Source organism: Chrysochloris asiatica, unplaced genomic scaffold (genome assembly GCF_000296735.1).
Source record: "Chrysochloris asiatica unplaced genomic scaffold, ChrAsi1.0 scaffold00118, whole genome shotgun sequence".
Lineage (NCBI taxonomy): Eukaryota > Metazoa > Chordata > Mammalia > Afrosoricida > Chrysochloridae > Chrysochloris > Chrysochloris asiatica.
Genome location: NW_006408636.1, coordinates 2,849,851 through 2,863,080, shown reverse-complemented (window position 1 = coordinate 2,863,080; position 13,230 = coordinate 2,849,851). Strand labels below are relative to the sequence as shown.

The following is a 13,230-nucleotide window of genomic DNA, read 5'->3' as shown; positions in this document are numbered from 1 at the left end:
CTGAGTCATAGAGACTCTGTATAGGGTTTCCAAGGAGTGGTTAGTGAATTTGAAACACCAACCATGTGATTCAAACTCATCTTGCAGTTCAAACTGACCCTGTGGCCTAGTGCTTATCCTACAGTGCCACAGCAGGACTCCAGGAGAAACAAAGCTACCTTTTATTGGTACCTGATGTGTCAGGCATTCAACTTCTGTTGAAAAAGAAGAATGGATGGATGAAAGAAAGACTAACTTCAGAACCCAAGTTTTTAATCTGGGTATCCTCCATCTTGCTTCTTACACTCAAGAACTACCCAGTGGTGAAAGACCCTTATAGAAGGTATCCTTCTATGTGAGCTCTTTGGGAACAGGGACCTTGTCTGTCCTGTTCATTACTGTGCCCACAGCCCAGACAACTGGTTAGCACACAGAAATCTCTCAACAAATAGCTTCTGAATAAATGAACAAATCTAGTTCCACACTTTCATTATCCTATACAGGGAAATTGGGGTCCAATGAAGTTAAAATGGGTGTCTTAGCATAGTGAGACAGAACCTCAGGTCACCAGCCTCTCAGAAAGGGGCCCTCTCTTGTACAAAGGTCTCTGTGGCAAACTCCTCTCACCCTCGCATCTTTCATTAATTCATCACCCCACCCCCAGCTTTCCCGCTTTTCTTTCTCTTTGCCAGCTGGATAATTAACCATTGGAAACAGAACCTACAATCAATTACTTTCTCCCACCCCACCCCCATGCCCTTAAATTGCTTTCAGTTTGGGCTCCATGACCCTGTCCTGGATGGGAGCTGGGTTCCCTCTCAGCAGCCTCCCAACAGGGGAGCCAATATAACAATCATTAACTGGGACCCAGTCCCCCAAACCGGATAACCATATGCAGGAGGGTCCCTAAGCAGGCCTGGCCTGACTCATCTGGGACATTAGTGGGGGTGTGATGTGCCTAGGCAGGACAGGAAGACATTTGGTGGGCCAGATTTCTGAAAGTTATTGACAACAGGTGGTCAAAGGGACATGTGCTCAGCAGGGCCAAACTTAGGATGGTTGATTGTGCTTGGGTCTTTCCTTGGGTTTTACGGCTCACCCTCATGCTCACCTAAAGCATGTTAGGGAGTTATGGCTCTGGTATTGTATAACAAATACAATAAGGTTACAGAGTCCTGCCCTTGCAGTCCCACAAGACTGTTCTTCAGGGAAACTGAGACCTGGTTAGCACCTGTTCAGTATGGTTTCCTTGGAGAACTGGACTCAGCCTGCAGAGGAAGCCAGGCTACCCCACCCACACCTGGGAAGCATCCTCTATTCCTGACTCACCAGGAGTTGAACCCAGTTGGGACAGGAAAGAGAGTTGTGGGTGGGGCAGTTCTAGGACCCTACCCATTGGAGGTTCTCACCTCTGCTTCTGACTAAGCTTAGTCCTCCCACCAAACACACACACACACACACTCAACCCAGAAATGAAAAGCAGCTAGGGGAGGGCTCCTGTTCCTCAAGATTCCCAAGGAAGCATGCTTGCCCAGTCTGACCTTAGATGAGGAAAGGGGTAGGGAAGAAGTGAAGACTTCTTAAGGAACTTCTCTTATTTTCCCATAGTGTAATAAAAGGCCTGGGCTTGAATCCTTGATGTGTGTTCTTGGGCTAGCTGCTGTCCCTCATATGGAAAGTTTCTTCATCTCAAGTATGAAGTAAATGATTCCACACCTATCAGTCTCACAAGGCAGTTTATGAGGCTCAGTGAGACAGTGTATGTAAATGTTTGAAAAAAACTGGCAGGCACTGTCCAGGTGAAGGACAGTTTAACACAAGAAAATACTAAGTACCACTGTGTGATAAGCTCAGTGTAGATACTAAGTTCAAACCAGCCCTAGTCACAATGCCCATGCTAGGGCCAATAGTAACAACCAGTCACTGCCCCATACTTTCCTTTCCATACTTCTCTCCCACATATTTTACTTAATGCTCCCATAGATATTCCCAGGGTGCTCCTAGGAGCTCAATCCTCCACTGGTATGGTGAGGGCAGTTGGTATCCTATGCTGACCTACCAAGGACTCTGTTTGAGAAGGGTGTGAAGGGCACATCTCAATTACAAACCCCAATCTTGCCTGAACCAGCCCTGGTAAGAGACTCCTGGTCCAGGTCAGGCCCCACTCTGGGCAGGCAGTCAAGCAGCAGAAGCCCCATCTGATCCAGACACTTCCTTTTGTTAATAAGAAATCAAATAAATAGCCTCTGCCCCAGCTGACTCTAGGAATGCCTTAAACAGGCTCACCACTGCTGTAGTCCATCCTCCCTTTCCTCCACTCTGTAGGTACAGTGGCTCTCCTCCACCTTCCTTCTCCAAGCACTTCTTATTTCCCTCTTAGCCATAGCTGTTCCTTGGCTGGTTCAGTGGGGCTTCCTACTCTGATTACTATCTAACACTCATCTTTCCCTTCCTCCTCCTTTCTTTTTTCTTTTATCTATCTTTAGCTGCTGGGACCTCACTTGTCCTCCACCTGAAACCTGTCTTAGCTATATCCACAGGGAGTACTCCCACAAGACCCAAAGGCTGCTTCATGCTAGAGCAAGCAGGTTCCAGACCCTGCTAGGGTCTTTGCTGAGGGACTGAGTTCAAAATCTCTTTAATTCTGACACCATACTCTCTGACCCAAGCAAGTTACTCATCAGCTGGAGTGCTCAGGGATGCTCTAGCATGAGGGCTTCAACTGCCAGCTATATGTTCCCAAATATATCATGGTAATGGATTCTGGTGTGACCCAGCTCTTAAGACAAGAGAAAGAAGATTCTTTGGCTGAAAGATTAACTGAGCAGCCTAGAGGAGCCCTGGTGCCCAGTGGGCTACAGTGGAGGCCCAGCTCTTGAAAAGTTATTTCTATCTACCACCTCCAGGCATTCTAAGGCAGGGCAGGGCTGGGCCTGCCACATGTCCCAGATCCAGCCCCAGTCAGGTGATATAAGTACTTGTGGAAACACCCAGGTCCTCATGGGAATACTCACTCTCCCTATCAACACTCTCTAGCTTAGCCAGTACCAGACCGGGCAAATGCCCACAGTCTATAGCAGGACATCACAGTATTGCACTGTCATAAATGAGACATGGATAACAAAGAGAAATGATTCCAGGTTCCATGGCAGCACAAGAAAGTAGAGAAACTTAGTGTGTGTGTGTGTGCATGTGCGTGTGGTGGGATCATGGAGGGCCAACAGAAGGATCACAGAGCACATTTAGTTCTATTTTGACAGCTACCTTCTTTCCTTATCTATCCAGAGCCATCAGTGGTTTGGGTACAAAGAATCACACACACACACACACACACACACACACACACACACACACTCAAACTTACATTCCATTCCCCAACATCATGACACCGTTTTACACTCATTTCTCCATGTGGTTAATTTTTTTTTTTTTTTTTTGGATGTGTGCATTTATTGCAATAAATTGTTCTCTCAGCACTGCTTTTGCCGTGTCCCAAAGATTTTGGTATGTTATTTTTTAGTTCTCATTTTTTTTCTAAGAAAAAAGCAACAAGAAAATAATTCAGAGTTTATACAAAACATCTTTACATTTTTTTTTTCAAAAAAGACTAGTATTTACACAAATGACAACAGAAACAAAAACAAAAACCCTTTTTGACTGCCACCTGGAAGGAGGTAGCTGTTCTGTTCCCTCTCCCAACTGGCTCTGGGATGGGCAGTTGGGCAAGAGGCCTTATGGAGGTAGATGGTATAAGGCCCAGCTCCTTTCACACTACTCTGGGAGAGCCTGCAAGACTCAGTCAAGCGTCAGTCTGTTAGCAGCCATGCTGGCAAAGAGCCAGGGTCAAAGTGCACAGTGGGCTGGCCCAGCCCCTGGCAGCCCCTTCCTCTTCCCAAGATTGTGGGGCCAATAGGAGCTAAGTAGATGGTGGGCACCTACCTGTGCTAGAGCCCAGAAAAGCAGGCCATCTGGCCATATACCCACATAAGTTTCTACCTGGGCCTCTGTTTGCCCATCAGGCTAAAGGATGCCAGAGGTGAAATGAGAATTGGGGGTGAGGGTAAGGGGCTCCAGGCTTACTGTCCTCCACCCCCCATGAGGTCATCTGCCTGCAGTAGCTCTCCCGTTCCCCAGGCAACAGTCAATTAAGACATTAATTACCGTGAGAGTGAGGGAAGCAGGAGATGCCCATGAATTCCACAAGGTTTTGTTTTTTTTTCCTGGTGGAACAGTGACAGCTACTTCCCCACTGCCAGGTTTAGCTTTGCAGAAAGAGGGTTAAGAGGGGAGAGTGTGACACCTTGCCCAATGGTACTCTCTCTTCTGCCCTTATGGGCAACACCAGGCCTGGCCTGCCCCCACTCCCCCAGAAATACCAAGGAGCCTATAAAATAAATGTCATTCTATGCTTCCTGGCTGGTCACATCTTGTCCCAGCCCCAAGCCCTCATCAACTCTTATACAGACTGGGCCAAGCTCAGAAAGCCTGGAGAGCAGCTGCCTTTTACATTTTTACATTTTTCTTAAAAAAAAAAAAAAGAAAGAAAGAAAAGAAAATGAGTTGACAGCTAAAAAAATGAGCACAAAATCATTAAAAATGGTGATGATAGTGGACAAGCAGTCCTGGGAAGAGGGACAAAGGTGGAGACAGAGCCAAGGGGGCATCTCCCTGCCTGCTGTCATCAGCATCCAACTCTGCCCACCAAGAAGGGGTACCCCCATAGAGCTCAGAGCCCTGGCTAGAGGGGGAAGGCACAAGAGTATGGGGGTGAGGGCGTAAACACCCCCCTCCAAAGCCCAGGGAGCAGGGAAATGGGGAGTTATAAAAGCCAAGGGACTATAAAACTAAATACAAAGGTGGGCACAGCTGGCAGAGGGAAAGGGTATGGGAGAGAAGGGAGAGGTACAGTCTAGGCCATCTGTTCTCCAGGGCCCAAGGCCACAGTGGGCACTCAGACTTTGTAGTAGATGTTCGCAGGGCTCTGAGGTGGCATCTCCTGGACGATGTAGACAGGATGCCCATAGTCCCCACTCACCTTCTCATAGTGGGGGCAGTAGTTGTTCTTTGTAGTCCGTAAGGGGATGATGATGTCGCTGGGCTCAGTGCCCGCTGTACTACTGCCCCCCTTGGGACTGGCCAGCGTACTGAGTGAAAGGGCAGCTGCCCGCTGTTGTGTGTGCTTTCGGTGCCGCTTGCGCAGCTTTAGTAGCAGAATCATCAGGAAAATAATGATGAGTAGGAAGATGACACAGCCAGCACCAACAGCTGCAAACAATGCCACCTTGGAGTTGAAGAAGCTGTCAGGGTCCCCACTCCCACTGCCGCCACTTGCACCTGGGCCACTCTTTTCTTCCTGGTTCACAGTCTCTGAAGAAGGGTAAGGGAGGGGAGTAATGGTCAGCCAGGGGTCCCTGGGAGATAAGCCAGATCTCAGACTGGGTCTTGGACTTTCTTCATAGGTATGACCTGACAGGGAGGCTGAGTAATGGCTTCTGCCCTCTAAGAAACACCCATACACTCACCATGCTTGCCATCAGAGTCCCCTAGGGGACCCCGACCACGAGGAGCCTGTGTGGCCATCATGACAGTGTTGTCTGCCTCCTTGTTGGGCCAGCTGGTAGTCAGCTGCTCAGGTGTCACAGCATTGGGATCTGGGGGTGGGGAGAGGACAGGTGAGAGAGAGGGTCTCTGGCAGCACAGGTGCCCTTGATCATCTAGGACAGGCCAAAAATGGCCTGTAAACTGGACCTCAGATTCTCTACCCCTATTGCCCCCTCATGACTCCTTCCTAACACAGCCACACCCAATCAGGAATACCTGTTCTAAAGGCCTAACTGAAGGGCCCTTAGACTGGGCACTTACCTTGTCCAACCTTCATGACAATCTTCATGGTGCGTGTTCGGCACACACCTCCCTCCCGGTTCTCCAGCCCCTCTAGGCTCCCATTGGATGTAGCTGCAGGAAGAGGCCAAGTAAGTCATAGGGAGGAAAAGATCTGCCAGCATTTGCCAGAAAACCTAGTGCTGTATCAGTTAATAATAAGGACAGAAGAGGTCATGGGGGAGTGACAAATACCTCCTACCTATCTGTGACCCTTTCTACTTTCCTCCCTCCTACTAGGAACAGAGTGTCATAGCCCAGCCCTGCCCAGGCCAAGAACTGGCTCCTCCCCCGAAAGGAACTGCTCCTTTATCCTAACCAGGCTTTGGCTCCTCTTTCTTAGTAGCAACAATAAGGTGTGTCTGCTAGTTGGCTGATGTTACTCAGAATCAAAGCAATTGGCATGTAAACTGGAAGGAATCCTTGACTAGGAGTCAGAAAATTTGAGTTGCAGTCCCAATCCTGTCCCTAAATCCCTGTGTGAGCTAGGGCAAGAAGCCCTTTTATCTTTCTGGGCCTCCCTCAGTTTCCCATGAGGAAAAAAAGGCTATCAACTCTGCCATTCCCATGATTAGATCTTAGGTGGGCAAAGAAAATAAGAATGAAAACAACATGAATTGGATTCCTCTTCCACCCAACTCCTAGAGTGCCAAGGCCCTTTGTGGAATGTTGGGGCTGAGATTCCAAGGTCAGAGTGGAAGCAAAGCATGCCAGTATCCAAAGATGAGATCAGGCACTATCATTGTACTACGTCTAAGCTCCCAGTACTATAGGATAGAAGAGAGTTAAGCACAGGGAGAGAACCACAATGTGGATAGGGACTCACAGGTAATATAATAATCATGGTGCTTCTTGAACTCCAGGCCCATGTAGTTGGGGCTGAACTCCTGGAACTTAATGGTGAAACGGATTTCCTGCTCTGGTCTGTTGCAGGTGACCAGTACATTGGGGTCGAGCACAGTGCTGCAGGCAGCTGCCTGTTCAGGCCGCACAAGGTATAGTTTATAGTACTCATAGGGCCGCCCTGCTTCTGCTCGGGGGCAGATGATGTCCAGCTTGTCGCCAATCTTCGGGTACATCACCAAGCCCTTCCCACTCAGGAACCTGCCCAGAAAGGAGGAGACGGTCAACTCCAGGGTTGGGGGCCCAGTCCATCCCAGAAACAAGGGAGCAGACAAGGTGAGCTGGTCTACTGTGTGGAAGCAGCAACAGTAGGTATTCTGCTCTTCCTCCAACCTCAGGCTGGTGGGGGTGAGGAGGGAGAACCACATTGTCATCAGGGTGTGGAAGGAATGGCCTAAGGGTATGGCTGCCAGGGGGTTGATGTGGCAAATGGACTGGGTATGAAGGTGTCAGGACTGGATTGCCTGAAGGTGGCAGCATCCCCTGATCTCCCTCATACAACATACTCACATTCCTGCACAGCTGCCACTGCCGCCGCCGCCACCACCACCACACACATACACAGCAAGCCCACACATGCCTTAGCCACCACCCCCGCAGCTCCCAGCCAATGCTAGGGGAGTGCAACTTGTCTGGGACCCAGGCCTTCTCCCCAACCATTGCTATTCTTGTGTATGATGGGAAAGATAGGAACAGGCATCGCCTGGAGCCAAGGGATGAGAAAAACAGTCTCTGGGTAGGTAGAGCACTACACAGCTCTCCCTATTTCCATTAAGCAGTGTCCTACCAGTGACCAACCACACCCCACCCTCACAATGCAAGAGCCTGTATCCCCAAACTTGACTAGGTTCACTTGTAAGAAGACATGAGAAGGGACCCAACTAGGGACAACAAAATATGTATGATAGGGCATAGGGAACCCCACTCATCTAGATTCCAATCTCCCTACTGCCACACTGCTCCTACTACAGGTTTTTCAAAGAGATGGACAGCTGCCTTCTGGGCTAGGTTCGTGTTCTAATACAGAAGGCCAGGCACTGGGAGAAAAAAAGGGGGCAGGACAGCTGGCAACCTATTCATATGACCCTGTTCTTGGCTAAGCCCACAGTAAGAAAGGACACAAGTGGTAATCCATTGGTCATTTCTGAGCCTGCGAAGGCTGGAACTGAGAGCAAGGCAGTATCATATAGGACAAACACAGACTTTAGAATCAGACATGCAAGGCCTTTACTAGTTTTGCCACCTTGGATGAGCTGCCTGACCTCTCTGAGTTTCAGTTTCCTCACTTGTGAGCTGGGGATAGAAAGAACCCCTACCTCTAAGGAGGTAGATGAGATAGAGCACATAGTATATCAGTACATAGTAGTTACTCAACATGTTTGGTTCCTTCTTAGGAATAGTCTGTCAAACAGTATGAGTCTAGTCTTGTTTTTTGGAGGGAAAATCAGAAGAGAAGACACAGCCTTAAGGAGTTTACTGCATGGTTGGGTCTGCACTCTGACAAGAGACAGCACAAGGCTATCCATAAGTTATGTGCAAAGATAGTGGTTCAAACAGCAAGTATTGAAGGAACTGAGAAGAAAGAGACAGCTCACATGACTAAGATCATCACAGACAGTTTCACAGAAAGGGCTGGGTAAAAGGCAAAGTATATGAAGTCAATATTCAACAGAGTGGACATCAATGTCTAGGACATAAAATCCAGACCAGAGATTTGTCCAGCTGGGGGGATGGGGGTAGGTAGAGAGGAACAGAAGACAAGGTGGAAAAGATCAGCTGGGACCACACTGAAATACCTCAAGGGTCACCATAAGCAGTGTGTTACATCCTATTGGTAATAAAAGATAATGAAGGGCTGAAGGCAATGCTTAAAGAGGAGGAAGCTGATAGTATTGGACAGGCTCTGCTGGTGAAGAGCACCAATACATAGGGCCCTGCAATAATTTGGGAGTGGTTACTGAGGGCCTAATAAAACACAGTGGGTACTACAAGAAACAAGGACATACTGAGAGCTCTGGGTCAGTGCCTCTGCATCCTTACACCTCAGTGTTCTCACCCCAGAAAGGAAAATGATACCCAGGTGGGAGAATAAGGTAAACAAACCAAGAAGATAAAGTAGCAGAAGAAAAGCAGCTTCATGTCAGGTGAGGCTCCAACAATTTTGGACCTACCTAGGACCATCTTGGTGTGCAGGACAGGAAAAGCCAAAATGAGAAAGTCTTCTCTTCTTTGGACCTAACTTTACCTTATTCCAATGAGCCAGAAAGGAAGTAGGCATAGAATGGAAGCCCACATAAACATTTGAGAGGGATCACCTCTCAACATGCATTATAACCAACAAGTTTCGCCAAAGCCTCCATAATCCCCAAAGCATTTTTAACTTTCCAGTCTTCACACTGGATCCATCCAGACAAGATTATAAACTTCTAACATTTTAGAGTCAGAAGGAACCATAGAGATGCCAAACTGAGTCCAAGCCCCTCATGGGAGGAAATGAATGATCAGATGAATGTTCCCCTTGAAGACAGAGGTTCAACGCCAACTCCAGGGGCTTAAATTCCCCCAGGATGCTATCCCCTAAAGGTCTAACAGGCTCAATTCTTATACAGTTGTTCCTCAACAAGACCCTACTTGGAGCTGACAACAAGTACATAAAGGGCATAGAAACGAGTACAGACCAACACACCTTTCTAACCACTTGTTTTTGTTGTTAAGTGCTGTCGAGTTGATTCTGACCCACAGCGACCCTGTATAGAGTTTCCGAGGAGCAGCTGGTGAGCTTGAACCACCAACCTTGCAGTTCAAATGACTTTGCAGTCTGACGCATTAGCCTATAGCAGCACATCAGGACTCCTCTAACAACTTGGCCCTGGCTTAATCACTGGGAAGGAAGTCTTGCCTTTCCTGAGCTCAGTCTCCCATCACCATCTATGGCCTGAAGCTGGAACACAGGTCTTCTAAATACTTCAGGTTCTACCTTTAACTTAAAGACACTGAAGAAACAGATGACAATATAGTGGGTGGGAGAACGGAAAGAAGAAAGGACTACTCACCTAACACCCCTCAGACTTTCTTCAAACTTGTGAACAGTGACTTCATAAATAATCATCAGTTAATTTGCCTAGAAGCTGGCAGAAGAAAACTCACCTTCCCCTAAAATACATCAGCCATGCTGAAGGGAAAGGAGCCTGAGACACACCTTCCCTGACCCTGTTCTACCATAATGGTATCTTCTTATCATCTTCCCTCACCACTAAGAAAACTGCATCTTGTTGTTTAGGAAGCCCAAGGAAGTGGAGAAGGGTTATGAGAGGTAAGTTTGAAGCCAGTGATAGTGAATCCTGAAGCTAAGTTACAACATAAATTATACTATACAGGGGAGCCTATAGATCGAGTAGGGGTAGGAAAGGAGGAGGGAGAAACTGTCCTCAAGTTAAACTCTTTATTCTCCACCTTTAAAAAATCATTTTCCCCATTATCAAGCCAAGGTGTCCTGCTGGGGCCAGCCCAAAGACAAAGCCCCTTTCTGGAAAATAAGGGGAACGACATAGCCCACTAGGAAGCCTAAAGCAGGTTATTATGAGGCCTTCCCTCCCTAGCCTCTAATAACCCTGGGACCCCCAAAGACCCATCCCAGGGAGTAAAATGACATGAGATGGGGCAGTCTGAGTTGTTCCAGCTCCTGTCTTGTGATCTGCCTCTTCTTCTCCACCTTAGCCCAAGTCCCTTCTTCAGTCTTTCTACTGAGCTTAGAAGTACTGCCATGATTTCTGAAAGGAATCCTAGGATATGAGGCTCTGGAGCAGCAATCCTCAAGACCCTGGACTAGTCAGAGGCCAACTGACCTCCCAAGGGGGGCTTCTTTAATCCAGCTGAGTCCCTCCTTATCCATATGCACAGTATCTACATAGAACTTACAGCTGTGGGGGACATTCTGAGAATGCTGCCCACATTCACCCAGGTCTACACTTCCTTCCTCCTTACCCTTCCCTCAGGCTCTAGAAACTTGAAGTCAATGAATAGCCAAAAGGGAAACCTGGTACCAGACCATGAACGTCCAAGTTTGGTAGAAGACTCTAGCCATGACCTTGATTTGGTGACCCCACCAGCAACCACTGTACCTGCACCCCAAGCCCAAGCCAAAACTCAAGTCTGCTCTCATCCCAGCTAGGGTGGGGGACCCCCAAATTAAAGGCTCCTCTTCACTCCACTAGCTCTACCCAGCCCCTGAGGCAGTAGAGCAGGCCTAGCATGTCCCAGCAGTGCCCGCCCAAGCGTGGGTGGGCAGGAACAGCAGCTGGGCAGCACTGTTGGAAGCAGGGAATCCAGAAGAGCCCCAGAGGAAGTCACCCTCACACCTATGATAATCTATGCCTTCCTTTCTGTCCCACCAGGCCAAAACTCCACCTGGCCAAAGGGAGATGTTAAGCCCTCTCAGGACTTAATATCTCCCTCCCAGTTGTCTGTTTTCTGTGGGGTCCCTAAGAGGAAGTGAGAATTCCAAGAGAGGAATCAAAGGTGCTAGTCAGAGCTCAGGAAGAAGAGTGTCAGGTTGGCTGCCTTGATCATAGGACAATAGGAGGTAAGTTGACCAAAGTCAAATGAGGAAGCCAGAGTGCTGCTCACACCACACAGGTAGGACCTGAGTCACAAGGACAGATGCATACACACACCTGTGAGGTTATAGGGGAACCACACACCTGTGAGGTTATAGGGGAATCCAGAGGCAAAGATTCCGTGCCTCTTCCTAAATCCCGTCTTTAATGCCCATCTCTTCTAGGTTCCATGGCAGCAGTGTGGCCTGTACAGAATTCACATATGGAAGGTCTTCCTTTACCAGCTCACTGACCTTGGGCAAGTCACTTCCCTTTTCTTGGCATATGCCTCCTCTTCTGGAAAATGGGGCAATACTTACTTCCTAGGTGAGATCATACATGAGAATGCTTTGTAAGTAGCAAGGTGCTGCCTGACAGCATGCCAAACATAGTACTATTTAGAAGAAAGAAGGTGAAAGAGGTTACACTCCTGGCTGTTAGCACCCCAACCCTAGACTACCACCATAAAAATACACCCAGGAAGAATCCCTACCATCCATGAGGCAAAGGATCCAGAATGTGACTAGTGAGCATGCCCTCACCTCAGCTTCCCTAATAATCACAGGTGAACCCTCCCCCAAACCTGGTGTCTCCATGGCAACCAGTGGCCTAATGGCCCATACTTTCCATAATCCCAGCCCCTGAAAACAGTAATGTACAAGTGACCAGGGCCTATTCATCTTCACCCATCTGAGCTGGTGAGGCAATAGAGAGCACAGAGAGGAAAAAGGGGGCCCAGTATTCAGCCCCTAATCCAGCCTCTCAGGTCCTTCTTGCTGCTCCCAGAGACTTGGGTGAGAGTGGGGAGGGAAGGGAACAGGGAATTTTAGGAACTGCTGGGTTCGCTTTACTCACAGGTCTCCACCTGTGGCCAATCAGCCACAGAATAGAAGGGGTCAGGTCCCTTGCCGCCCTGGAACCCAGAGCTGGCCTCCCCAGGACTGTGAGTTGGAACAGCTGTGAGGGAGCTGGGGCCAGCATTTTCACTTATAGCAGGCAAGCATGGGTCAGGGTCTGCAGCTGCCCCCATCCATGCTGAAGTCAAGGGTCCTGGTCTCGAAACTGAAAAGTCCACTCCCACCTCCTTGTAGGGAAGGTGTAATGTGATCTCAGGCACTGTCACACTCCCTAGAGGTGGGGGAACCTGAGTGGAGGGCAGAATGGGGTCAGAACAAGACTAAGAGACTGAACTACAGCAGCTGGACTTAACTGAGGCCTCAAGTGTGAGTCCTGATGGCTGCCCTGAGCTTCCTGGGGGAAGAACCTGGGGGAGGGGACTACCCTGGGACCACTTCGCTCATAGTCCCCTCCCCTCAAGGCACACACACAACACGCGCACACACACACACACACACACACACACACACAGGTTCCTACCAACCTCTAGCCAGACCAAACTCACATCTCCCACCCTGTGCTCATAGAGCAGATCTAACTGAAAGGGGAGAGGGGCAAAAGCTCTTGACACCTAAGGACTACCACCTTGGAAGTCCTCAGCATCTCCTTGGGAAAGAGGCTGGGAGTCTTGAGCTGGTCCTTCCAGCACCACTCCCTCTAGTCAGGGCTAGGGTGTGTATGCCCTAGAACCTGGAAGCATACCCCCAGCCCAATGACTTCTTTAATTTTATTTTTTATCCCAAGGAGGAAGCTATAAGGCAGAGTTTATAGGCTCTGGGAGATTGGGATGGAGGAGAAAGGGGGGTTGCCAGCTCCTGACAGGGCTGAGGGAGAGACCAAAAGCTGAGAGAAAGAGGGGAGGAGGAGAGAAAATAAGCCTGTGAGGGAGAGCACAGGCATGTGCGAGAAACAAAAGGACTTGAGAAAAAGAGGCAGAGAGTGACTAAGAGTGAGAGGGAGTGTGAGAGCAGAGGAG

General features: G+C 48.8%; 1 protein-coding gene across 1 annotated transcript in view; it reads right to left on the bottom strand.

The window, feature by feature from the left end:
• Positions 1 to 4,886: 4,886 nt before the first annotated feature.
• EFNB1 (ephrin-B1) overlaps positions 4,887 to 13,230 on the bottom strand; it is an 11,236-nt gene continuing 2,892 nt past the window's right edge. The window contains exons 2-5 of the mRNA XM_006868506.1: positions 6,686 to 6,963; positions 5,842 to 5,934; positions 5,502 to 5,630; positions 4,887 to 5,346 (exon numbers count right to left, since the gene is read on the bottom strand). Coding sequence (XP_006868568.1) covers positions 4,931 to 5,346; positions 5,502 to 5,630; positions 5,842 to 5,934; positions 6,686 to 6,963 — 916 coding nt within the window. The 3' untranslated portion in view covers positions 4,887 to 4,930. The remainder of the gene's footprint in view (positions 5,347 to 5,501; positions 5,631 to 5,841; positions 5,935 to 6,685; positions 6,964 to 13,230) is intronic.